We start from the raw sequence: 22,830 nt of genomic DNA, 5'->3' as shown, positions 1-22,830 counted from the left end.
TGCTAGAAAAAAGAGAAAATCTATTCTCATATTCTGGTGTTGGCAAAGGAGGTCCCATGATGTAGATGCTCACCCCGAGCCCTCATTACTCTGACAGTGCATTGTCTTTGTGCTGTACGCCTTTTGGCGTCCTCTTGTCTAACAGTTTTGAGACGAGGCTCAAAATAAAGCTGACTCTGGTGTAGACCAATCAGTTTCAATAACAATGCATATATTATCCGAGTACGTTTTTTGTTTGCATTGTGACAACAAGTATTGTGGATAATGCAGACATGATTCCTTGTAAAAAGGTTTCAGTTTTGTTGCCAGAAAAAAGGGGAAACCCCTATTATTATCTGAACACCTGTTTTGTTGCCAGAAAAAGGGGGAAAACCTATTCTCATATTTTGGTACTGGCAAAGGAGGTCCCATGATGTAGATGCTCACCCCGAGCCCTCATTACCCTGACAGTGCATTGTCTTTGTGCTGTACGCCTTTTGTCGCCCCAGCATAAAATTGACAGTGCGCATGTTAAGCACACACGCATCCACGCACACACATACAGTAATACGCAGACGCGAATAGCAAGTACGCGGGTGAACTACTGCGGTCAATGGCTCGCCACATGCAGACATGCATGTGCAGGCCTTTTCGTCAACCGACTGCTGGATAAGGGCCTCCCCAAACCGTCCAGATTACGCAGGTTTCTTTGAGTTTGACACGTAGGCTTTCGCGACCAATATTATTCACAATAATGTTTTTTTGGATTAAATTGTCTGAGTATAAATACGTCGTTACTTTGATTTTATTTCACACTGGTCAGTGCACGCTGGTGTACGTGCAGGCAGCATAGACATATAGGGGTGTGGATATACAGGACAACAGTGGATTTCACTGCCCTGTACTGCCCACCACGTGGAGCCCTACAGCCTGATGACAACCTGCTGGTGGACGGTGTTGACCCATCCAATCACCATCAGGGCTCAGCCCTGCTTAACATCCAGGAACACGGATCAGGCGCACACTCTGGGTGATTTGGTCATAGGCACGTGGTGGTGAAGTGAACAAAACCAAATAAATAAATTGCAGATCAGAGGGCCCCCAGAGGTCACCTCCAATCAAGCACACGCACACCAGAACACATCTGCTGTCACAATGCCCTTTTTTGATTCGTCATCATAGAATCTTTTCATGTGCACATAACCCATTTACGAAATAACGAAGTGTAATATAATTTGTCAATTCAGCAAGCAGCGGCTACTTGAATGCTGACAGAACTGATTTGTGTAAACATAACGCATATGCAGAACAGCCCACTGTGACAGAAAACTCCCCTGATAATTCCCCAAAGAGCGTCCTTCTGCAAACAAAATCACTGAGGCTCAATAAATATGCACAAACATGTATGCATGCGTGTATATGCACGTACATACTGTATATGCACGTACGTGCATATACAATATGTTTTCTGTTTTAACTGTGCGCATTCGACGCTGATTAAAGCAAATTCTTATAATGACAAAATTGCGCTTTGAATTATTTACAATGCATACAAATGATATGCAAATTATATGACACTTTACATTGATTGATTTCATCAACAAAAAATATATTAGATATTATTTGAAAATAAAGAAAGGGAATAAGGCAAAATAGGGGGTACAACTGCAAAATAGGGGGTACAACTGCAAAAATAAAATTGGACAATGTGCTTAAATACGACAGATTTTGATCTATGACGCATTGATCAGAAACGTGGACAATGGCAAAGAAAACTGAACCAAGGCTGGAAAGTGCACAAACAATGACAGCGAGACGCACGCTTGGAATTACAGAGAAATACAAAGAGCAATACGAGGATCAGGGAACAAAACACAAACCAGACACATCGTGATTTAAAGCTTTCGTGACTGCAGGGATTCATATTCTTAGTTCTTTCGGTAAAGTCACGTAGAAGGGAAACAATAAAATAATAAAAATATAAAACAATAAAATTCTCACGACGTTTCGACTGCAACACAAGCAATCATCATCAGGTGTGAAAACCACAGCAAGAAAATTTCAAATTTTCAAATTTTCTTGCTGTCAAATTTTCTTACTGTGGTTTTCACACCTGATGATGATTGCTTGTGTTGCAGTCGAAACGTCGTGAGAATTTTATTGTTTTATATTTTTATTACCTTATTGTTTCCCTTCTTCGTGACTTTACCGAAAGAACTAAGAATACAGACACATCGTATCGACTGTAAAAATACAAGCAGCGAGTGGGCTTAGGCAGGACACGTCGCTGGAAGGGACGATGGCTTGATGGATAACCCCGGTGATGGAATGGCAGCGAACGGAGTACACGCGCCCGAGGAATACCACCACTGTGAACGTGGAATCGCGAAATCGGCTCCAGAAGCACAAGCGAGATGGTGCTGCTGCAGGATGGCGCCGGCGCGTGGAGGCATCGTCCGGCAGTGGACAGACCGTGGCCAAGGATACGCCAACGGTACATTTTAAGTGCCAAGGAGCAAACGCAACTGTACAAGCGACGCGGACGTAAAATATGAACACGACGAAGAAGACGAAATTTAATTATTCCCGAACCAAATTATTATCCCGAAAAGTGACAATTCATAGATTTGCTGGGGGGTAGGCACTGTAAATACAGATCTATTCTGCTCTCCTTCCTAAATATGTACACGCATACACATTGATCATTTGCATACATTCCATGTTTTGCAGTCATATTCTCAATATCGTTATTTGATTAAACTTTCCAATGTAAATCCTTATGTTATTAAAAAAAACAGGGTATGGAATATAATGTTGACAGCAACAGAAGCAAGAACAAGCCACCACCTGGAATTTACTACGATAATGGTGATGAGCATTGTCCATTGGAGATTAGTTTCCTTGGGTAATTCTCTCTTTTTCACTATTCTGATTTTACTTCCAAAATATGACGATACAAGCAGTTACTACATTTACATAAATTTTCTCATATTTGAGCAAATTAGGCTAGAACGTAACATTGAACGCACATAGTGCGCTACACATTTATATTCGTAATGCATTTATGTGGCATTTGAATTGAAGTTTCGGATAAGAATCGCTAAATATGCATGGGGTCAGAAGGTACGGTCCCTTTATCCCGGATAGCAATAACTCACCGGTGAAAGAACGCAACCAACTCGCACCGCTGGGTTTCCACGCGACGAGACAGCGGATGAAATTAAGCCACGCAAACTCAATTACTGCCGGCCTCTGGCTGCAGGATGACGACCAAACTCAGGAAGTAAACAGAAACAAGAGCTCGGAGCGTGCTGCTGTTTGTATCGATGGCTCAGAAATGATCCCAACACGGCCATCAGCTCACCACGGCACTCGATGTCACAATAATTACGCACTGCACTGCCTGAGATACATTTGCACTTGGGTTGCTAATTTGTTTAGTTTGTTGACCCTTTCTGATCTTCAAATAGCAAAACAACTGTTAGAAACACACAATTTCGGTCTGCCTCACAAATTTAAATGTCGAGCAATAAAATAGATAGTATGTTGCGCTACGAACCCAGTGATGATTTGAACCAGTCTTGGGCCTCTCCTAGGTCGACTGAGCCTCAAATGAGGACCTGGTGCGTTGTGTAAATATCACCACTTGGGAGATAAAGGCAGTTGGGCATGGTGCTGGGCACCCACCCCCTCGTGCGCCGTGCCTGCCTTCATAGGTGCTCGCTAACAGCACTCGCCCCAAAAGTCTGTTAAGGCTATACAGGAGATCTTTGTCTTGTTTCTGGCACAGAGGGGAGCACAGGTGGTGCTTCTGCCAGTCATCTCAACCAACCCATAAAACCTGGGTCTGTCCCATGACCTCTTGCCAGCAAACAAGCCTTCAACACTTCAAGTGGCCTCAAGGTGCTCCTAGCCTGGCACAAGCGCCACTTGGTCCCTTATGATGGTTACTGCTGACCTATCCAATTAGAATGGGCTGAGCGGCATCATTCACGTGGCCCAATCGATTCAATCGTTAAAGTTGAACTGGATTCGATTATAAACTTCATTTCAACTTCTGAAATCGATTCCAAAAAATCGATAATGGATCAACAACCCTAAATTTCACAGACAATGCGCGCAAACAACAGCGTGACTCTTATTCATTAGTAGTGCAGCCAAGTGCACACACTCGCAATGGATTTGTCACGTGCAGTAGGTTTGGACATTTCAGCAAGGGTTCATGCCAGCAAGTGTACTCACCGTTGTGCTTTTGTTTTGGGTTGTATATTCGCCACCATCTGAAGATAAGCAATCCGTCCTGTATCCTGAGTACACAAAAAGGAAACGCCAAATATATATGGATGGACCGCAACAACTTTTATCCTCATGCGTAATGTCATTTCTTCTATAATCATTGCCGACGTAGGTCGGGTCCATTGCTTACGGATATGGCTGATATAAATCTTGATTTAAAGCTTTCGTGACTGCAGTAATTCATATTCTTAGCTCTTTCGGTAAAGTCACGTTGAAGGGAAACAATAAAATAATAAAATATATATAAAACAATAAAAATTATCACAACGTTTCGACCATAACACAAACGGTCGTCATCAGGTGTGTCGGTTTGCATTGAAACGTCGTGAGAATTTTTATTGTTTTATATATTTTTTATTATTTTATTGTTTCCCTTCAACGTGACTTTACCGAAAGAGCTAAGAATATGGCTGATATACTTAAGTCTTTTACATTTTTACACGCTTTCTATGAACTCACTCTGTCTGTTGTTGTATCCTCAAATCTTGTAACTTAATTTTAACCCACTTCCCAATGTGGTATCGACTGCAAACTTGGTATACTTAGGTCATACTGATGACAATACTATATTCTATCATAAAAAATATATATTTTTAACAATCTTTTTTACATGTTATGTTTCGGCTTGGGTCTTATTGTCCATGCTCAACTGACGTTGGCTGTAATTGACCACGGTCCCTTACGCTGTGGCAAGCTTCGGGCCCACTTCCTGGAGTCCTGGATTTCTGCCCTTACTAATACATTTTATAAAAGCGTGTATCCAAAAAAGTTTTTTTTTAAATATGACTTATTTGATTAAATTCTGGCACAAAGTTAGAAACATTTTTCAAGGAATTAGCAAGACTGAAAGTACACGTGTAAAGCAAATTACAAAATCTCATTCATTGTATCAGTATAAGGTGCTATGTCTAATTGAACAAATTATCTGGTGAGGATGCTGCATTGGCAGTGGTGCACAAGCACAATTAACTAAAAACTCAACACATCATTCAATAACACTGTGGCCTCAAAATAATAAATATATACGTTTCGGGCAAAGGCCATTTTACAAAGCCCATACATAAGGAAGCCACACGCAGAGAGAGTGGATGGATAAGAGTTGGAGACTGCACTTTACACCAAGGGGCCTGAGGAACATTCTTTATTTTATGGTTTGTGAAAACCAATTTTTTTACTGGGCATATTAACCCTTTCTTGTTCTGATGACGTACGTTTACATTAGCAGATGGCGTACGTGTACATCAGCAGATGATGGAAAATAACTTTATCTGTACCGAGGCTCCCACAAGGCCATGCGGGAGGGCGTGTGGCACAATTTGGCCCCAACTATCATAGAGTGCGTTCGCGTCGCTACGGTTCCCTGTGGTGAATGCAATGTCTTTAAAAACAACGGCGCTATGCCTCTCGAAATCAAATTAACTCTAACCGCTTGCGCGTTCCGAGTTTCACCCCACAACTTGCAGACGTCTCAGAATGGAAAAGGGTTAATAGTTCCCTAGCAGTAGCTATTGCTTAACAGACAAACCCTTTAATAATAATAAAAAATACTGAATAAACACATTTATATTAAAAGTATAATTTTTAAATAATTTACTAAAAATGTTCCATTGATATTTACTCACCGGATAGACATGTCTTCGTTGACAAAGTGAACGTCACGGAACATGACTTTTCCAGACAACACCGAGAAAGTGAAAGAGCCTGCAAGGAAGACAGAGAAACATGTAAACCCACTTGGTAAACAAAGCTCAATTCTCTTAGCAAAGTGCAATGGAGTTAACTTACATTTTGATTTAAAGCTTTTGTGACTGCTGGGATTCATATTCTGGGTTCTTTCGGTAAAGTCACGTAGAAGGGAAACAATAAAATAATAAAAATATAAAACAATAAAATTCTCACGACGTTTCGACTGCAACACAAGCAATCATCATCAGGTGTGAAAACCACAACAAGAACATTTGAAAATAACCACCACTTTTTTCAAATTTTCTTGTTGTGGTTTTCACACCTGATGATGATTGCTTGCGTTGCAGTCGAAACGTCGTGATAATTTTATTGTTTTATATTTTTATTATTTTATTGTTTCCCTTCTACTTGGTGACTTTACCGAAAGAACCCAGAATATGAAGTTAACTTAGTTTTTGTAAAATATGCATTCGTGTTTACAACAGTCACAAGAATGTCCCTGAATTCAGTGATCACGGTTCCCACTGGCAATTTATTTTTTGAAGGTATCTTGGACAAAAAAAAACTTGCAAATCAATGTAAGCGGAAATTGGTAAAACCGAAGGTCATTATTGACTTAAAGCTTTCGTGACTGCAGGAATTCATATTCTTTGGGTCTTTCGATAAAGTCACCTAGATAGAAAAATAAAAAAATATATATTTTCACCTGAGGACGTTGCGATTGAAACATCGTGATTATTATTTTTCTATCTACGTGAATTTACCGAAAGACCCAAAGAGTTTGGTATACAATGCTTAATTATATTAGAACACAATGCAATGACGTGAACAGTTTTGTGAAAAAATACATTAATTTTTATAAAACTCACCAAGAAGAGCCCTTAATTCAATGATCGTGGTTCCCACTGAGTGTTTCCCCCACTGGGTGTTATGTTATGTTGTACAAAAACTAAAAACACATCTATGGTTTCACAAAACATTCACAATGAACACGACAAATGGTGTGAGTGTGGCCGATTTATCTGCAACCTTTCAAGCCTGTCTGCATTTTCCATGGAGCTTTAATAGTACAAAACCCAAGGCTAACAGATAAAATGCTAACAACAAAAAATATCAGTTGAAAAGGGGACTGTCCTTTCACTCTATGTACCGGAATTATCAGAAAATAAGTGGAACATTGGGTGCAAGTGTTACCGTTGAAATGACATACAAACATTTAAATTCATCCCAACAGTATGAGAAGCAGCCTCCATGTAGCCAAGTGGTTTGCAGCCCAAAAACTAGCACGGATCAAAGGTCATAAAATAAATAATTTAGTTTCGACCTTAGCTTTATTGAGCAACACCTGGAGGTGAATGGAAGTGAACTTCCGCCTTTTATGGCACAGCAATAAGACGGACATTTCTGAGCGTAAGGGGAAGTGTGTACACCTCGGCAAACATACGCTCCCCTGAAACAAATGCAGTGCGCCCATGTGAAATCAGCATGAAATGCACATCAATAGGAATAATGCCTAACAGCATACATTTTGTCCGAATACTATCGAGAAAATGAAGGTATTGATTAATTTCTTGTTGTGAATTACCGATAGCTGTAATTACGTCGGTTTCACTGTAGTTCAACATTAAGTCAGAGGAATTCGTTCCAATTGCATCATTTGTTTAGTAAATACAATTTCAGAAGAGCTTGTTCCTTGTTATATTTTTAAAATCATGCTGAAATTAAGTGACAAACCAAACGTAATGTAATGCACGTTTTTGAAGTCATTGGTGACTGGACTGTGAGCATCAACTCTCTTTACTTGGGATCTCATCTGTAACCACCTCAAGACACAACATAATATATTCATGACATAATCTAAGTACACCAAAGTAAAAACAATCAAAGAATGAATCTATAATTGTCTATCAGGAGAATAAATATTGTATATATTTTTTTAGAACACGAGTAAAACACGCACACCATACGCCGCGGAATTATTTTGCGATTGAACATGTACTCACCGAAGTGAATGTGTCCATATTTATAAAAGCGGTTTAACAAGATGGTGAGGACGAAGCCCATGTTACGCGAGTTATAGTAAGTCAAGTAGATGATCCATCCGCATGACAGGATCGTTGCTGGCAGCACACAGGGGAAAGACACACGCAACACACGATTATTTACCGATTACTGTTCCACTGAAAAAATCAACACGTTTAAATAAATGGGGGGTTGGGTTATGTGCTAAAAGCAAAATCCTATCCAGGAATACAATAATAAATGTATTTACTGTTAATGAGGTTCCGGCTAATTTACACAAAATCCCACCCTTGCAATACAAGCATTATGACATTTACATTTGATGCAAACGCTAAATTAATTTGCCATGGATTGCTGCATGATGTGAACTATTTATTTTGCAATCACAGTACGTGCGTATAATGGTAGCTTTATAAGATAACAAGTCATTCAGTATATCTCTTACACTGTACACATTTTTACTTATACTTCATCATGTACCGCAAGAGAATGAGCAAATCCTCTCTCATGAAGCGCCATGATTGGTACTGTTAAAAGTCACCATCCGACTTGACCTCGGAACACATACGACGGTAATAGACCAGACCTCCGCCACTGGTGGCTAAATATTACTAAACGCGACGCTGTTTGTGCACAAATCTTTCCACAGGTAATGACGCAATTTATCAATTGCACTTCATAATGGCCCAACATATTGCAGTGAGCAAAATGATGTACAGTCGAGTGCTAGGCAATTCCTACAGGAATCGCGTCCAAACGGTGCAATACCACTGTGGAAGACTCCTGTAGCAATCGTTAATCCTCCATGGTTAAAATCTCCATTCACTTCAATGGGATTCTGACGACAAAAAGAACAGTCATTGACGGGAATGGGATTCTTAGAAAGCTGAGGAACTGCAAGGTAAATTACCCATTAATGCCATGCCACGTTACGCAGAGCTCATATCCCTGACAGTTCCAAAAGTCCACTAAATCCCATGATCCCACTCGGAATTGTATTTTAAAAACATGATGAGAATCATCATGTTTGTAAATACATGTCCAGCCCTATTGTCAATCTACTTCTGGCTGAAGACTCTCCATGCCATACTGGTCATGGGGTTTACGAACCGTAGTACTTCACCACGCTGGTCAGTGCAGCTCAGTGAAAGCGGGGAGTACAGCCGTTAGAACATAGTACACAGTACATTACTGGTATTTTGGCTACACTGCCCTCTATTAACAACGTTTCCCCGCAGCAGCCGACAACAACTGTTTCAGGCACAGTAGTTGCCGATCCAATTAAGAAACCAGCTCAAGCCTGCTTAGCTTCCGAGATCTCATATGAGACCAGCTGTGATGTAAAGCAAATTTTATTTTGTTGTGTCTCACGTACTAGTCACGTAACCACACCGGATGCGTGGGTTGTGTTCATCGGCCGGGCATCAGCTGGAGGTCACAGTGAGAAGATCACACCGACCCTTTGAATGACTGACAATCTTCTTTGTAATTCACAAAAACAAATAAATGCACATACTGTAAAAAGATATCTGTTAGTCGTCTGATTCAACACAGGATTTGGTAATCCCTGGTAAATAAAAATGTACAATGCCATCAGCGTGGAGAACATTATGTACTTATACTTATGAGTGCCAAATCCATCTTCAGTAGCTGATTATAAGTTCAAATTTCACTCTCAACAATGCAATTATACATTTCGGAGGTCAGCGAAGATCTGTGCAAGGCATTGCTTGACTGCGTGCCAAAGCTTGGCTATTATTGCTAAGACCGCTAGCTATGCCTTTTATACTCTGTTGCACCGCAACCTGTTTGGTCACAGCATTTACGAAGCTTACAAAATGAAAATGTATCTCTTTTGAAGCTATGGGAGTGTGACATTGTGTAAGAGTAATTTCATAAAGTCAGTAGTAGCGTGACGTACAGCAATATTAAGTCAATTTAATAGTAATTTAAAGGATATGTTCATGAAGTGTGCAGTCAAATAAGTTAAATAAGCACATTTGACAACACACTGTTTCTTAATAATGTTAGTCAGTTTTTAGAAGCAAAACAGTGTGAATTTATTGCAGCATTTTAACAATAATGATAATACAATATATCAAGCACACAATATTTCATGGACATAAATGACCGTGGCTCTGAGGCTTGCAGCCAAGCTCAGTGTCACGTGAAAGACAGGGAAAGGAGATCGGACTTTAAGTGTCTATTAAAATTAGGTGGAGATGGAATTATGTGACTGCGCATCAGGATGGCATTCGAGACGGATATCAAGCTCAAAGTTAGAATGAAATGCGCCCATTCTTAATAGCAACAAGTGAGTGTAAATAAAATGTATTCTTTTTTCAAAAAATAGATGTCATAACCACAATGCAAATGAACTCTTCTATGGTAACCGACTTCTCAGAAATATTTTCTTTTGTCATGAAATCTCATATATCCATCAGCATAGTTGCATCACAAAAACATAAGCAAATTATTCGTTTTTATTACTGCATCCATTTGCCAGTTAAAACCAATTTTGGGCACTTACGGACACAAGCATGTGTGTGTGCGCGCATTACGGTGGAGAGAGGGATGCAGTAACTGGAAACAAATGGGAGATAACGCCTCACATCTAACCCAGAGCCAACACAGCCATTAAACCTGGAACGCGCGGGTGTCTGGGAGCAAGACAACAGGCTGATTGTTAGCTACCACTGTCGCAGTTGTGTCGTGCTTTTAAATAATCATAGAATACTTTAGTATCTTATATAATAATCAATCTTGATTTAAAGCTTTCATGACTGCAGGAATCCATACTCTTTGGTTCTTTCGGTAAAGTCACGTAGGTAGAAAATAAAATAAATCACAATTTAATTGTATTTTATACCTACGTGACTTTACCGAAAGAACCAAAGAGTATATAATAATAATTTACACTTCTTTTGACAAGAGACACAGGTGGATAAAGGCCTCCCAATGCCCGGTTGATTAACCATACTTAGCCAAGCTGATAAGATAGGATTGGTGAAATAGCGGAACCAAAATTGATTCAGAACTCATTCACCGACAATGTTAACCATGGCTCGGAATCAAGCTCAGGTCACCGAATTTATTTCGCAGTGCACTCACCACTGCACCACTACTCAGCTCTCTTTGCATATTACCAATATGTAAAAGGATACTTTCATATTACTGATTACAATTAGACTTTCAATTAGTTATTTAATCTACAACAGGTGGTATTATTCCCTTGCTTTGCATCCCTAACGTTTTTGGCCCTAAATGATGAGTAAAATTGTGTTATAGTAACTGAATACTGGTCACAAATAATGTAATGATTGCCAATTTCTTTTATCAGATAATGGCACTAAAGTGCCTGTGTAAACAAATACACAGGTGAAAAGTTCAGCCCCCTAGTGGTTCAATCTCCATGCAGGCGAAGTGAAACGTTCAATCCCTAGGTGGTACAAATTAGATAGAAAGCAATCATAAGCAGACACCTACAGTGAGGGAAAAAAGTATTTGATCCCCTGCCGATTTTGTACGTTTGCCCACTGACAAAGAAATGATCAGTCTATAATTTTAATGGTAGGTTTATTTGAACAGTGAGAGACAGAATAGCAACACAAAAATCCAGAAAAACCCATGTCAAAAATGTTATAAATTGATTTGCATTTCAATGAGGGAAATAAGTATTTGACCCCATCTCAATCAGAAAGATTTCTGGCTCCCAGGTGTCATTTATACAGGTAACGAGCTGAGATTAGGAGCACACTCTTAAAGGGAGTGCTCTTAATCTCAGCTTGTTACCTGTAAAAAAGACACCTGTCCACAGAAGCAATCAGTCAATCAGATTCCAAACTCTCCACCATGGCCAAGACCAAAGAGCTTTCCAAGGATGTCAGGGACAAGATTGTAGACCTACACAAGGCTGGAATGGGCCACAAGACCATTGCCAAGCAGCTTGGTGAGAAGGTGACAACAGTTGGTGCGATTATTCGCAAATGGAAGAAACACAAAAGAACTGTCAATCTCCCTCGGCCTGGGGCTCCATGCAAGATCTCACCTCGTGGAGTTGCAATGATTATGAGAACGATGAGGAATTAGCCCAGAACTACACGGAAGGATCTTGTCAATGATCTCAAGGCAGCTGGGACCATAGTCACCAAGAAAACAATTGGTAACACACTACGCCGTGAAGGACTGAAATCCTGCAGCGCCTGCAAGGTCCCCCTGCTCAAGAAAGCACATATACATGCCCGTCTGAAGTTTGCCAATGAACATCTGAATGATTCAGAGGACAACTGGGTGAAAGTGTTGTGGTCAGATGAGACCTAAATGGAGCTCTTTGGCATCAACTCAACTCGCCGTGTTTGGAGGAGGAGGAATGCTGCCTATGACCCCAAGAACACCATCCCCACCATCAAAGATGGAGGTGGAAACATTATGCTTTGGGGGTGTTTTTCTGCTAAGGGGACAGGACAACTTCACCGCATCAAAGGGACGATGGACAAGGCCATGTACCGTCAAATCTTGGGTGAGAACCTCCTTCCCTCAGCCAGGGCATTAAAAATGGGTCATGGATAGGTATTCCAGCATGACAATGACCCAAAACACACGGCCAAGGCAACAAAGGAGTGGCTCAAGAAGAAGCACATAAAGGTCCTGGAGTGGCCTAGCCAGTCTCCAGACCTTAATCCGATAGAAAATCTGTGGAGGGAGCTGAAGGTTCGAGTTGCCAAACGTCAGCCTCGAAACTTCAATGACTTGGAGAAGATCTGCAAAGAGGAGTGGGACAAAATCCCTCCTGAGATGTGTGCAAACCTGGTGGCCAACTACAAGAAACTTCTGACCTCTGTGATTTCAAACAAGGGTTTTGCCACCAAGTACTAAGTCATGTTTTGCAGAGGGGTCAAATACTTATTTCCCTCATTAAAATGCAAATCAATTTATAACATTTTTGACATGCGTTTTTCTGGATTTTGTTGTTGTTATTCTGTCGCTCACTGTTCAAATAAACCTACCATTAAAATTATAGACTGATTATTTCTTCGTCAGTGGGCAAACGTACAAAATCAGCAGGGGATCAAATACTTTTTTCCCTCACTGTAAGACTAAATTCAGATAAAAATGGTTTGCAGTAAAGGTTTGCTTCTGAACACAAAACAAATTTTAGCAAATATGAAACTTTTGATTTAAAGCTTTCGTGACTGCAGTACTTCATATTCTTAGCTCTTTCGGTAAAGTCACGTAGAAGGAAAACATTAAATAATAATATATATATAACAATAAAAAATTCTCACGTTTCGACCATAACACAAACGGTCGTCATCAGGTGTGTCGGTCTGCATTAATTTATTTATTTTAAAAACGGTGTATTTATTTATTTATAGAAAAACGTCAGCGCCACGCGCAGCGATTTGGCAGTTTATTTAGAAGGACTAGTCCATCTATGTTCTGAGAAGAGGAGGGGGGGAGACGAAAAATTAATGTATGCTGTCTGAAAGCCACTGTAAGCGTGAACAATCAATTAAGACCTGAAATGGTTTATCAAATCTTTCCAATAATTGCTAAGCCAGAATCCATCTTCTCGGTTGAAATTGTCTCTGCTTGTATATGTGGATAGCCTCATGAACGAATCTCTCATGACATTGACTTTTCCAAGACAGAGGTTCTTTCTAAGCCATCTGGCTACCATGAGAGATTCGTTCATGAGGCTATCCACATATACAAGCACTGAGACAATTTCAACCGAGAAGATGGATTCTGGCTTAGCAATCATTGGAAAGATTTGATAAACCATTTCAGGTCTTAATTGATTGTTCACGCTTACAGTGGCTTTCAGACAGTATACATTAATTTTTCGTCTCCCCCCTCCTCTTCTCAGAACATAGATCGACTAGTCCTTCTAAATAAACTGCCAAATCGCTGCGTGTGGCGCTGACGTTTTTATAAATAAATAAATACACCATTTTTAAATTATTTAATTAATGCGAGCCGACACACCTGATGACGACCGTTTGTGTTATGGTCAAAACGTCGTGAGAATTTTTTATTGTTTTATATATATTTTATTATTTCATTGTTTCAATTCAACGTGACTTTACCGAAAGTGCTAAGAATATAAATATGAAACTGTGCAGGCTTTTCTAAAGTGTTCACATCACGGACAGCCAACGGATCAAACCTGACAGTGATCAGCAATCACTGAAATTCTCTCTTCGCAATATCAGGCTGATAAACCAAACGCGATGCGGCACATAACGGTGGCTTAATTCAATGCGCCGCATCAATGCTTCCATCATTTGGATGCACACCGCTTACATGACCGATGGCAGCACACATGCGAACCAAAGACCTGCAGCGAAGCCTTTAACTTCAAATGCAGAATTCATAAAAAGCCCTTTTTGCCCATGTCTTACCACTATATATATAAAACCAAAGCACTGCATCCGCACAATGAACATAATTACACATATTTATACGGTGTAGTGGCAGAGCAAGCCAACTGAATAGGTGGAAGGCCAACACATTCATGACAATCGAACAGCAAGATGTCCCTAAAGGACTCCTTTTCCAAGGCCATATCATCACAGATCTAAAATATGTTGGGATCAATGTTATCATCTGTCCCATGGGCAATGGCCACACAGGCTTTGCAAAACACACTTATATGTATATCTCAAAGTGTGTATAGTATATACACTGTACTTCACATGGGCAAAATGGACAGCAGCGAAATAAATTTAATTCCTCACGCCGGCTGCAGGTTACCGAGTTGAATGAAATTATTTTGTGTATTTCTGCCAGCCATACAAACATGGCAAGAATATTCTTGGTTCTTTCGGTAAAGTCACGTAGAAGGGAAACAATTAAATAATTTATTATGATTTTATTGTTTCCCTTCTACGTGAACCAAGAATATGAATCCCTGCAGTCACGAAAGCTTTAAATCAAAATGGCAAGAATAATTTATATTTTTGTTAAAATATATCTGAGATAGATCACTGGGCCCACTCCGATTGAAGCTTGACAGAGGACCCCGGAGGATTTGGTTCAAATGTATCCAACAGTGCCCCCTTAGGTGGGGAAGTACGGCTCTTACCAGCAAGCAGCCAGCCGACATTGGAGTTGTGCTCCGTAAGATAGTCGTCCAACTCGCCAATGCTGGGTACGATGGTGTCATTTTTGTACGGCACGTCCACAGCAAAAGACGTCATGGTTAATCACGGCCTCAGTCCTGCAAAAAAAAATACAAAATCTAAATGAGGAATTCCATGAGCTATAAAGCTCTTTTTCACATATATCCAGTAGGGGCAAGTCAGAACGTTACAACAACAAACAATACAAAACACAACAGAAGTGCAAAGTATAGAAAAGGTAAAAAAATATATATACAAATAAAACTAAACTCGTTTTTATCTTACCAGGTAAGGCCCACTGAGCTATTAGCTGTTCTTTCAGAAGTGACCGGAACACAAATAATAGCTGGATGAAGTGGCTTATCATGTGGAAATGTATAGCAGCAAAATGCAACAGATATATGTGCTAGATGCCCAATCATAACAAGCAGTAGCAGCAGCAACCATTCATGGCTCACTGCTGGATGAAGGAATCCTCAAGATGATGCCACTACATTAATTTAACTAGTACGTGTCTTGCCTCTAAGTTACAACTGCCATCAGCATTTTGACTATCAACTGGTACCCATGCAAGTAAGGGCTAATTTATGACAAAAATGGCACGGTTTACTCATTACCTCGTTCCTGCTGAGTGAATATATATCACCAGCGGCAGCTATTTTGTTGAACCAATCCTCACGATGCCAATACATTCACCAAATCATACCTCTGAGCATGTCGGCTCTCTTGGCTTCAAGTGCCATTGACAGTTTTGTCCATCAATTGCGATCAATACCAAATTATGGTTCAATGGCTTTTGTTAAGCAAGAATGACATCTGATTTTTAATGATAATTGTAAAAATATGACCAAAAGTGTTAACAAAAAAGTTGTTCATTGTCAAAACTAGCTGTACTTGTAAATTAGGTGAATACAGCAAACCCTCGCTATGCGTGAGTTTTGGATTTGCGAGTTTCGCGAGAGACTAAATATACCGATCCTCTATTCGAGACCCACCAGACTCCAATAATCGTGTACGTAGAGCCTACGGACCACCGACACAGGGGAGGTGCGTGCAGAATTTTAAATTTGAAACTGTGAAGATTCAGCTGCTCGCTTAGTCCTCAGTCTCGCAGTAATCCCACTCTGTACTCGCTTTATGCATTTCCACTTTTTGCATACACAGTCGACTCGTTTATACATGTTGCATTAAACAAGTCGACTGCGAGGTCCATTAAAAAGAACGCATATCAGGGAAAGTGTTGTGGTGGGTGCTCCCCAGTGTTAAAATGTAGGTTGTTATGAGACCCCTGTCTCTGCCGAAGAGTCATCCTCCTGAATTCCTCACCACCACCTCCATCGTCGTCAAATCGTCATCACGGGTAATACAAAATAAACATGTTATTATTCTTGGTTCTTTCCCTGCAGTCACGAAAGCTTTAAATAAAAAATTAAACATGTTGTTATTTATTACTTATTTATTGTAGTTATTGTTGTGAAACAGTTAACATTTCCCCCCTATGTTCACTCGTACCAGGAAGGTAACCAAATCTTCCCCCATTGTAAACTGGGTTTCTGCATTCACGAGCGTTTTCACGAACTTAAGTGACATACATCTCCATATATATAAAAGGCAAAGTTGTGAATGTCTGTTCAAAATGTTTAGTGTACTTCCCGACATGCAACAAACTTGAAATTTGCCATGTGGGTACTTTCCAGACTACACACCATGCAAAAATTATTAAAATAGACTTTTGTTTTTTTTTGGGGGGGGGGAGCTCAATAATGTATATATTTTTTGCACGGCAAGTGAGCTGTGACGTCAAATCTGTCACGTGACCCGAGCATGTGGAAGCGTAACGCATTGTAGTGTAGTGGTTAGCGCGCTGTGTGTGTGTGTCTGTGTGTGTGTGTAATCTGTGTGTGTGTAATGTGTGTGTAATGTGTGTGTAATGTGTGTGTGTAATGTGTGTGTGTAATCTGTGTGTGGAAGTGTAACGCATTGTAGTGTAGTGGTTAGCGCGCCGCGCTACGAACCCGGCGACTCGAGATCGATTCCCACTTACGGCCACCACAGGTGACGATTATTTTAACCGGTCCTGGACCTCCCCTAGGTCGACTCAGCCTCAAACGAGTAACTGCTGTGGTGTGTGAACATCGCCACTGGGGAGACAAAGGCGGCCGCCCGTGGTGAATCCAAGTCCCGGGCGAAGCCGGGTAGTACAGCTAATGCACCATAATAAATTACGTGTCATATTTACAGTAGCGAGCATCATGAGCAACACTGCATTTAAAACAAATCAAAGGCACTTTTCTCTTGCCAAGACAATACAGTGCAGTGCTCAAGTCTGGCATCGTCAACAAAAAGCGGTGTTCCACTTTTTCGCACGAGATGTTGGCAACAAATAATGCCCGAGGTGCTGTGTACGATCCCCACTTGAGACGAACCGGAGCGGGCAGTTGTGATCATGAGTCCGAGAAGTGTTGTTGGAAGACCAAGCGAGCGAAGCATCTAAAATGTTTGTTTTGTAGCAGAGACGCCTTCAGGGGCATTAAACACCGTCACAAAGTGTCCGATTCTGTCAATCAATTGCTGCGCTCTGCAGCTCATCCGGATGTCCCTGTCGGGTTTCGACAATCACAGTGGCAGGCTGCCCAAAAAGGAAACTCTACACACGCAGCTACGGTGAAAAGGGAATTGTTTAACGAGCAAAAACAAAACACCGCACGTAATTTTGTAGCCAGTGCATGCGGCAGTACCTGGGCTGTAAGTTGCACAAACTAAATATGCGGAAAATGCCTTGCTAAATAATACGGCAAACGTGTAAATCCAGAACCCTGTTGTCAGAATAACATCCGAGCATACTGAATATTTAATTTATAAACATTATTACATAAATAAATTACATCACTGTACCGAAAACGAAAGCCAAGGATTTCAGTTCCACCAGACAGGGCGTGCCTCTGTCATTCGCTACACCACAAACACACACAATCTACCGTACAGCACGCATCAACGCGATAACAAGTCAATAATCAAACAAAATTAACAAAAAATACCAGAATTAAAGACTGTAAAGCCACAGTGGAGGTAGTTGAGTGACCTCCACCCCAGGCCGCCCCGGCCGCCCTACCGGGGAGGACGAGCCGTGCGCGGTAGAGGCCGGCTAGCCCACAGCGGTGTAGGCCCCAAACTCAACCCCAACTCGGTCGCCCGATTGAACACCCTCTTACCTCGGCAGCAACTCCTGGAACGCCCGTAGGTTCTATGTGCGATCAAACGCTTCGGCTTCCATGGTGTAAAGGCGCCTTGGAGCGTGGGCGTCTCGAGCCGAGCGGGTCTAGGGAGTTCACCCCCGGGGCCCTTCCCCGTCTACACGATCCTTCACAACGCTCATTCGATTTGCTCCCACGCACAAGCAGCGCCTGGGCGGTCGCGCGCCGCGATTGGCCACCGGGGACCCGTGTAACGACGCGCGAGCCAATCGAGGGCGAGTAAACGAAGAGCGCCGCTTGTGCGTTGTAGGGAAACTAACGCGGCCGCTGACGGGGTTTGGTGATTATTTTGGTAAACATTGGGCGGTTCATATTATTGGTTCTTTCGGTAAAGTCACGTAGAAGGGAAACAATAAAGTAATAAAAATGTTCTTGCTGTGGTTTTCACACCTGATGATGATTGCTTGTGTTGCAGTCAAAACGTCGTGAGAATTTTATTGTTTTATATTTTTATTATTTTATTGTTTCCCTTCTACTTGGTGACTTTACCGAAAGAACCAAGAATATGAATCCCTGCAGTCACGAAAACTTTAAATCAAAATTGGGCGGTTCGTAACATACAAGTGGGGTTCTTTTTTATTGGGGTTATATCGCGTAAAAATATAAATGTGTCTCGCTAAACCCGCCACCACCACCCAACACAGCCAATTCGTAAGGTTCGTCACGTAAACAGAACGTTGCCAATTCGTAACTTGTACAGCGACACTGGTTGTGTGTTGGAAAGCAAAGCCACAACATCTTCTTGGTTATTTCGGTAAAGTCACGTAGAATGGAAATAAATTAATAAAAATAAAACATGATTAAATAAAATTCTCACGACGTTTCGGCCACAACACAAGTAGCCTTTCCATGGTGAACTGTACTCCCATGGTAAGACAAGCGCTGTTTCTCCACCTGAAGAAGGCTACTTGTGTTGTGGCCGAAACGTCGTGAGAAATTTATTTTATTATTTTTATTTTTATTATTTTACTATTTCCATTCTACGTGACTTTACCGAAAGAACCAAGAAGATGAATCCCTGCAGTCACGAAAGCTTTAAATCGAAAGCCACAACGTTTACGGTCTTGAGTCGCGACCTTTGGGCGGTTGCGAAACGTCGATTAGCCCTCGAGTCGGTCACCAACACAACGAGAGACGTCTTTTTATCGTAATTCGGTAGTGAGAGGAGGATAAAAAAAACTTTCAGGAGCCGCAATGCGTGTCAACGCAAGACGGTGGTGGTTTGTTGGTGGTGGTCCTCAATAAATACTGTCACGAAACAGCCCTGGCGAGCCGCATGCCGACCCCTGTCCATGGTGAACTTGACTCCCCATGGTGAATTTCACTTCCATGGTGAACTGTACTCCCATGGTAAAATTCACTTCCATGGTGAACTGTACTCCCATGGCAAAATTAACTTCCATGGTGTACTGTACTCCCATGATAAACTTAAATGCTATGGTGAACTGGACTTCCATGGTAAACTTCACTTCCATGGTAAACTTCACTTCCATGTGAACTGGACTCTCGTGGTAAACTTCACTTAACTTCACTTCCATGGTGAACTGTACTCCCATGGTAAACTTAACTCCTATGGTGAACTGGACTTCCATAGTAAACTTCACTTCCATGGTAAGCTTAACTTCCATGTGAACTGGACTCCCGTGGTAAACTTCACTTAAATTCACTTCCATGGTGAACTGGACTCCCATGGTAAACTTAACTCCTATGGTGAACTGGACTTCCATGGTAAACTTCACTTGCATGTTAAACTTAACTTCCATGTGAACTGGACTCCCGTGGTAAACTTCACTTAAATTCACTTCCATGGTGAACTGGACTCCCATGGTAAACTTAACTCCTATGGTGAACTGGACTTCCATGGTAAACTTCACTTGCATGTTAAACTTAACTTCCATGTGAACTGGACTCCCGTGGTAAACTTCACTTAACTTCACTTCCATGGTGAACTGTACTCCCATGGTAAACTTAACTCCTATGGTAAACTGGACTTCCATAGTAAACTTCACTTCCATGGTAAACTTAACTTCCATGTGAACTGGACTCCCGTGGTAAACTTCACTTAAATTCACTTCCATGGTGAACTGGACTCCCATGGTAAACTTAACTCCTATGGTGAACTGGACTTCCATGGTAAACTTCACTTCCATGTTAAAATTAACTTCCATGTGAACTGGACTCCCGTGGTAAACTTCACTTAAATTCACTTCCATGGTGAACTGTACTCCCATGGTAAACTTAACTCCTATGGTGAACTGGACTTCCATGGTAAACTTCACTTCCATGTTAAACTTAACTTCCATGTGAACTGGACTCCCGTGGTAAACTTCACTTAAATTCACTTCCATGGTGTACTGTTCTCCCATGGTAAACTTAACTCCTATGGTGAACTGGACTTCCATGGTAAACTTCACTTCCATGGTAAACTTAACTTCCATGTGAACTGGACTCCCGTGGTAAACTTCACTTAAATTCACTTCCATGGTGAACTGGACTCCCATGGTAAACTTAACTCCTATGGTGAACTGGACTTCCATGGTAAACTTCACTTCAATGGTAAACTTAACTTCCATGTGAACTGGACTCCCGTGGTAAACTTCACTTAAATTCACTTCCATGGTGAACTGGACTCCCATGGTAAACTTAACTCCTATGGTGAACTGGACTTCCATGGTAAACTTCACTTCCATGGTAAACTTAACTTCCATGTGAACTGGACTCCCGTGGTAAACTTCACTTAAATTCACTTCCATGGTGAATTGGACTCCCATGGTAAACTTCACTTCCTTGGTCAGGGGTCTGCAACCAAAATAACAAGAAGTATTGCAATATATGAGAATAGGTTTCCCCTTTTTTCTGGCAACAGAACAGGTGTTAAGATGTTAAAACACCAAACTGAAACCTTTTACAAGGAATCATGTTTGCATTAACCACAATACTTGTGGTCAGAATGTATTGTGGTTAATGCCAGAAAAAAGGGGAAAACCTATTCTCATATTTTGGTAATGGCAAAGGAGGTCCCATGATGTAGATTCTCACCCCGAGCCCTCATTACTCTGATAGTGGCATTGTCTTTGGGCTGTACGCCTTTTGGCGTCCTCTGGTCTAATACTGTTTTGAGACTAGGCTCAAAAGAAAGCAGTCTCTGGTGTGGACCAATCAGTTTCAAAGACAATGCATGTATTATATTCTTGGTCATTTCGGTAAAGTCACATAGGTAGAAAAATAATAGATCACGACGTTTCGATCGCAACACAAGCAATCGTCATCAGGTGGGACAACCACAGCAAGAAATAACTGCTGAAGTAGGCAGTATGGATTCTGGCAGTCACGACAGCTTCAAATCAACATATTCTTTGGTTCTTTCGGTAAAGTCACGTAGATAGAAACATAACTAATAGATCACGACGTTTCGATCACAACACAAGCAATCGTCTTCAGGTGAAACAATACAGCAGGCAGACTGCTGAGGCAGGAAGAAATGTAGCGAGAGAGCTACTGCAACCAAAGGTTATATACAGTGAGGGGAAAAAAACTATTTGATCTCAGATGTGAAAACCGCAGCAAGAAAATTTGAAAAAAGTGGCATGTTTTTTTTAACGTTAGCACCACGGAGAGCGATTTGGCAGTTATTCAGATGGACGAGTCCATCTATGTTCAGAAAAGAGGAGGGGGTAGACGAAAATAATGGATGCGGTCTGAAAGCCACCGTAAGCGTGAACAATCAATTAAGACCCGAAATGGTTTATCAAATCCTTCCATTGATTGCTAAGCCAGAATCCATCTTCCCGGTTTAAATTGTCTCTGTGTTTGTATATGTGGATAGCCTCATGAACGAATCTTTCATGGTAGCCAGATGGCTTGCAAAGAACCTCTGTCTTGGAGAAGTCAATGTCATGTGAGCCTACTGAATTATAACAGTGATCTGCCACGGCCGAAGTGTTGGTCCTACCGTGTTTTAGGTCTGCTTTGTGTTCACGAATGTGGTCCGAGACATGTCGTTTGGTTTCTCCAATGTAACTACTACCACAGAGGCAACTTAGTTTGTAGACGCCAGGGTACTGTATGTCCGGAATCATATCTTTTACAGACGGAACCAGATCACGGATTTCATGTAATGTGTGGAATCGGACCTGGATCTTGTGTTTATTAAAGATTTTGGAGATATTTCTTGTGATCCCCGCAATATAGGGTAAAGTGATGGTTTTAAAAGGCTCCTCAAGAGGGTCCTTCTTCATGGTTGGAGTGATAGCCTTGCGGATTGTGTAGTCGAAGTAACCATTAACCTTAAGAGCTTGGTGTACGTGCTTGAGTTCACTGGCTATGTGTTCCTGGTCGGATATGCATTGGGCTCTATGGTGCAGAGTCTTGATGAGGGAATTCTTCTGGGATGGATGGTGGTGGGAATCGGGTTTCAGGTAAGCATCCGTATGGGTAGCTTTCCTTAGGCAGAGTGGCTCATTGAACCA

At 41.2% G+C, this 22,830-nt stretch overlaps 1 protein-coding gene across 7 annotated transcripts in view; it reads right to left on the bottom strand.

Annotated features, from left to right (window-relative positions):
• BLTP1 (bridge-like lipid transfer protein family member 1) overlaps positions 1–18,516 on the bottom strand; it is a 144,842-nt gene extending 126,326 nt beyond the window's left edge. For all 7 annotated transcript variants that reach the window (XM_032956462.2, XM_076067780.1, XM_032956464.2 and 4 more), the window contains exons 1-5: positions 18,320–18,516; positions 15,071–15,205; positions 7,965–8,081; positions 5,898–5,976; positions 4,222–4,286 (exon numbers count right to left, since the gene is read on the bottom strand). In XM_032956462.2, coding sequence (XP_032812353.2) covers positions 4,222–4,286; positions 5,898–5,976; positions 7,965–8,081; positions 15,071–15,185 — 376 coding nt within the window. In that variant the 5' untranslated portion in view covers positions 15,186–15,205; positions 18,320–18,516. The remainder of the gene's footprint in view (positions 1–4,221; positions 4,287–5,897; positions 5,977–7,964; positions 8,082–15,070; positions 15,206–18,319) is intronic.
• Positions 18,517–22,830: the final 4,314 nt, after the last annotated feature.

Source organism: Petromyzon marinus, chromosome 18, assembly GCF_048934315.1.
Source record: "Petromyzon marinus isolate PM22_M1 ecotype Great Lakes invasive population chromosome 18, UKy_Petmar_22M1.pri1.0, whole genome shotgun sequence".
NCBI classification, from domain to species: domain Eukaryota; kingdom Metazoa; phylum Chordata; class Hyperoartia; order Petromyzontiformes; family Petromyzontidae; genus Petromyzon; species Petromyzon marinus.
Note: the sequence above shows the minus strand (reverse complement) of the source record. Positions and strands in the feature narration are given on the sequence as shown.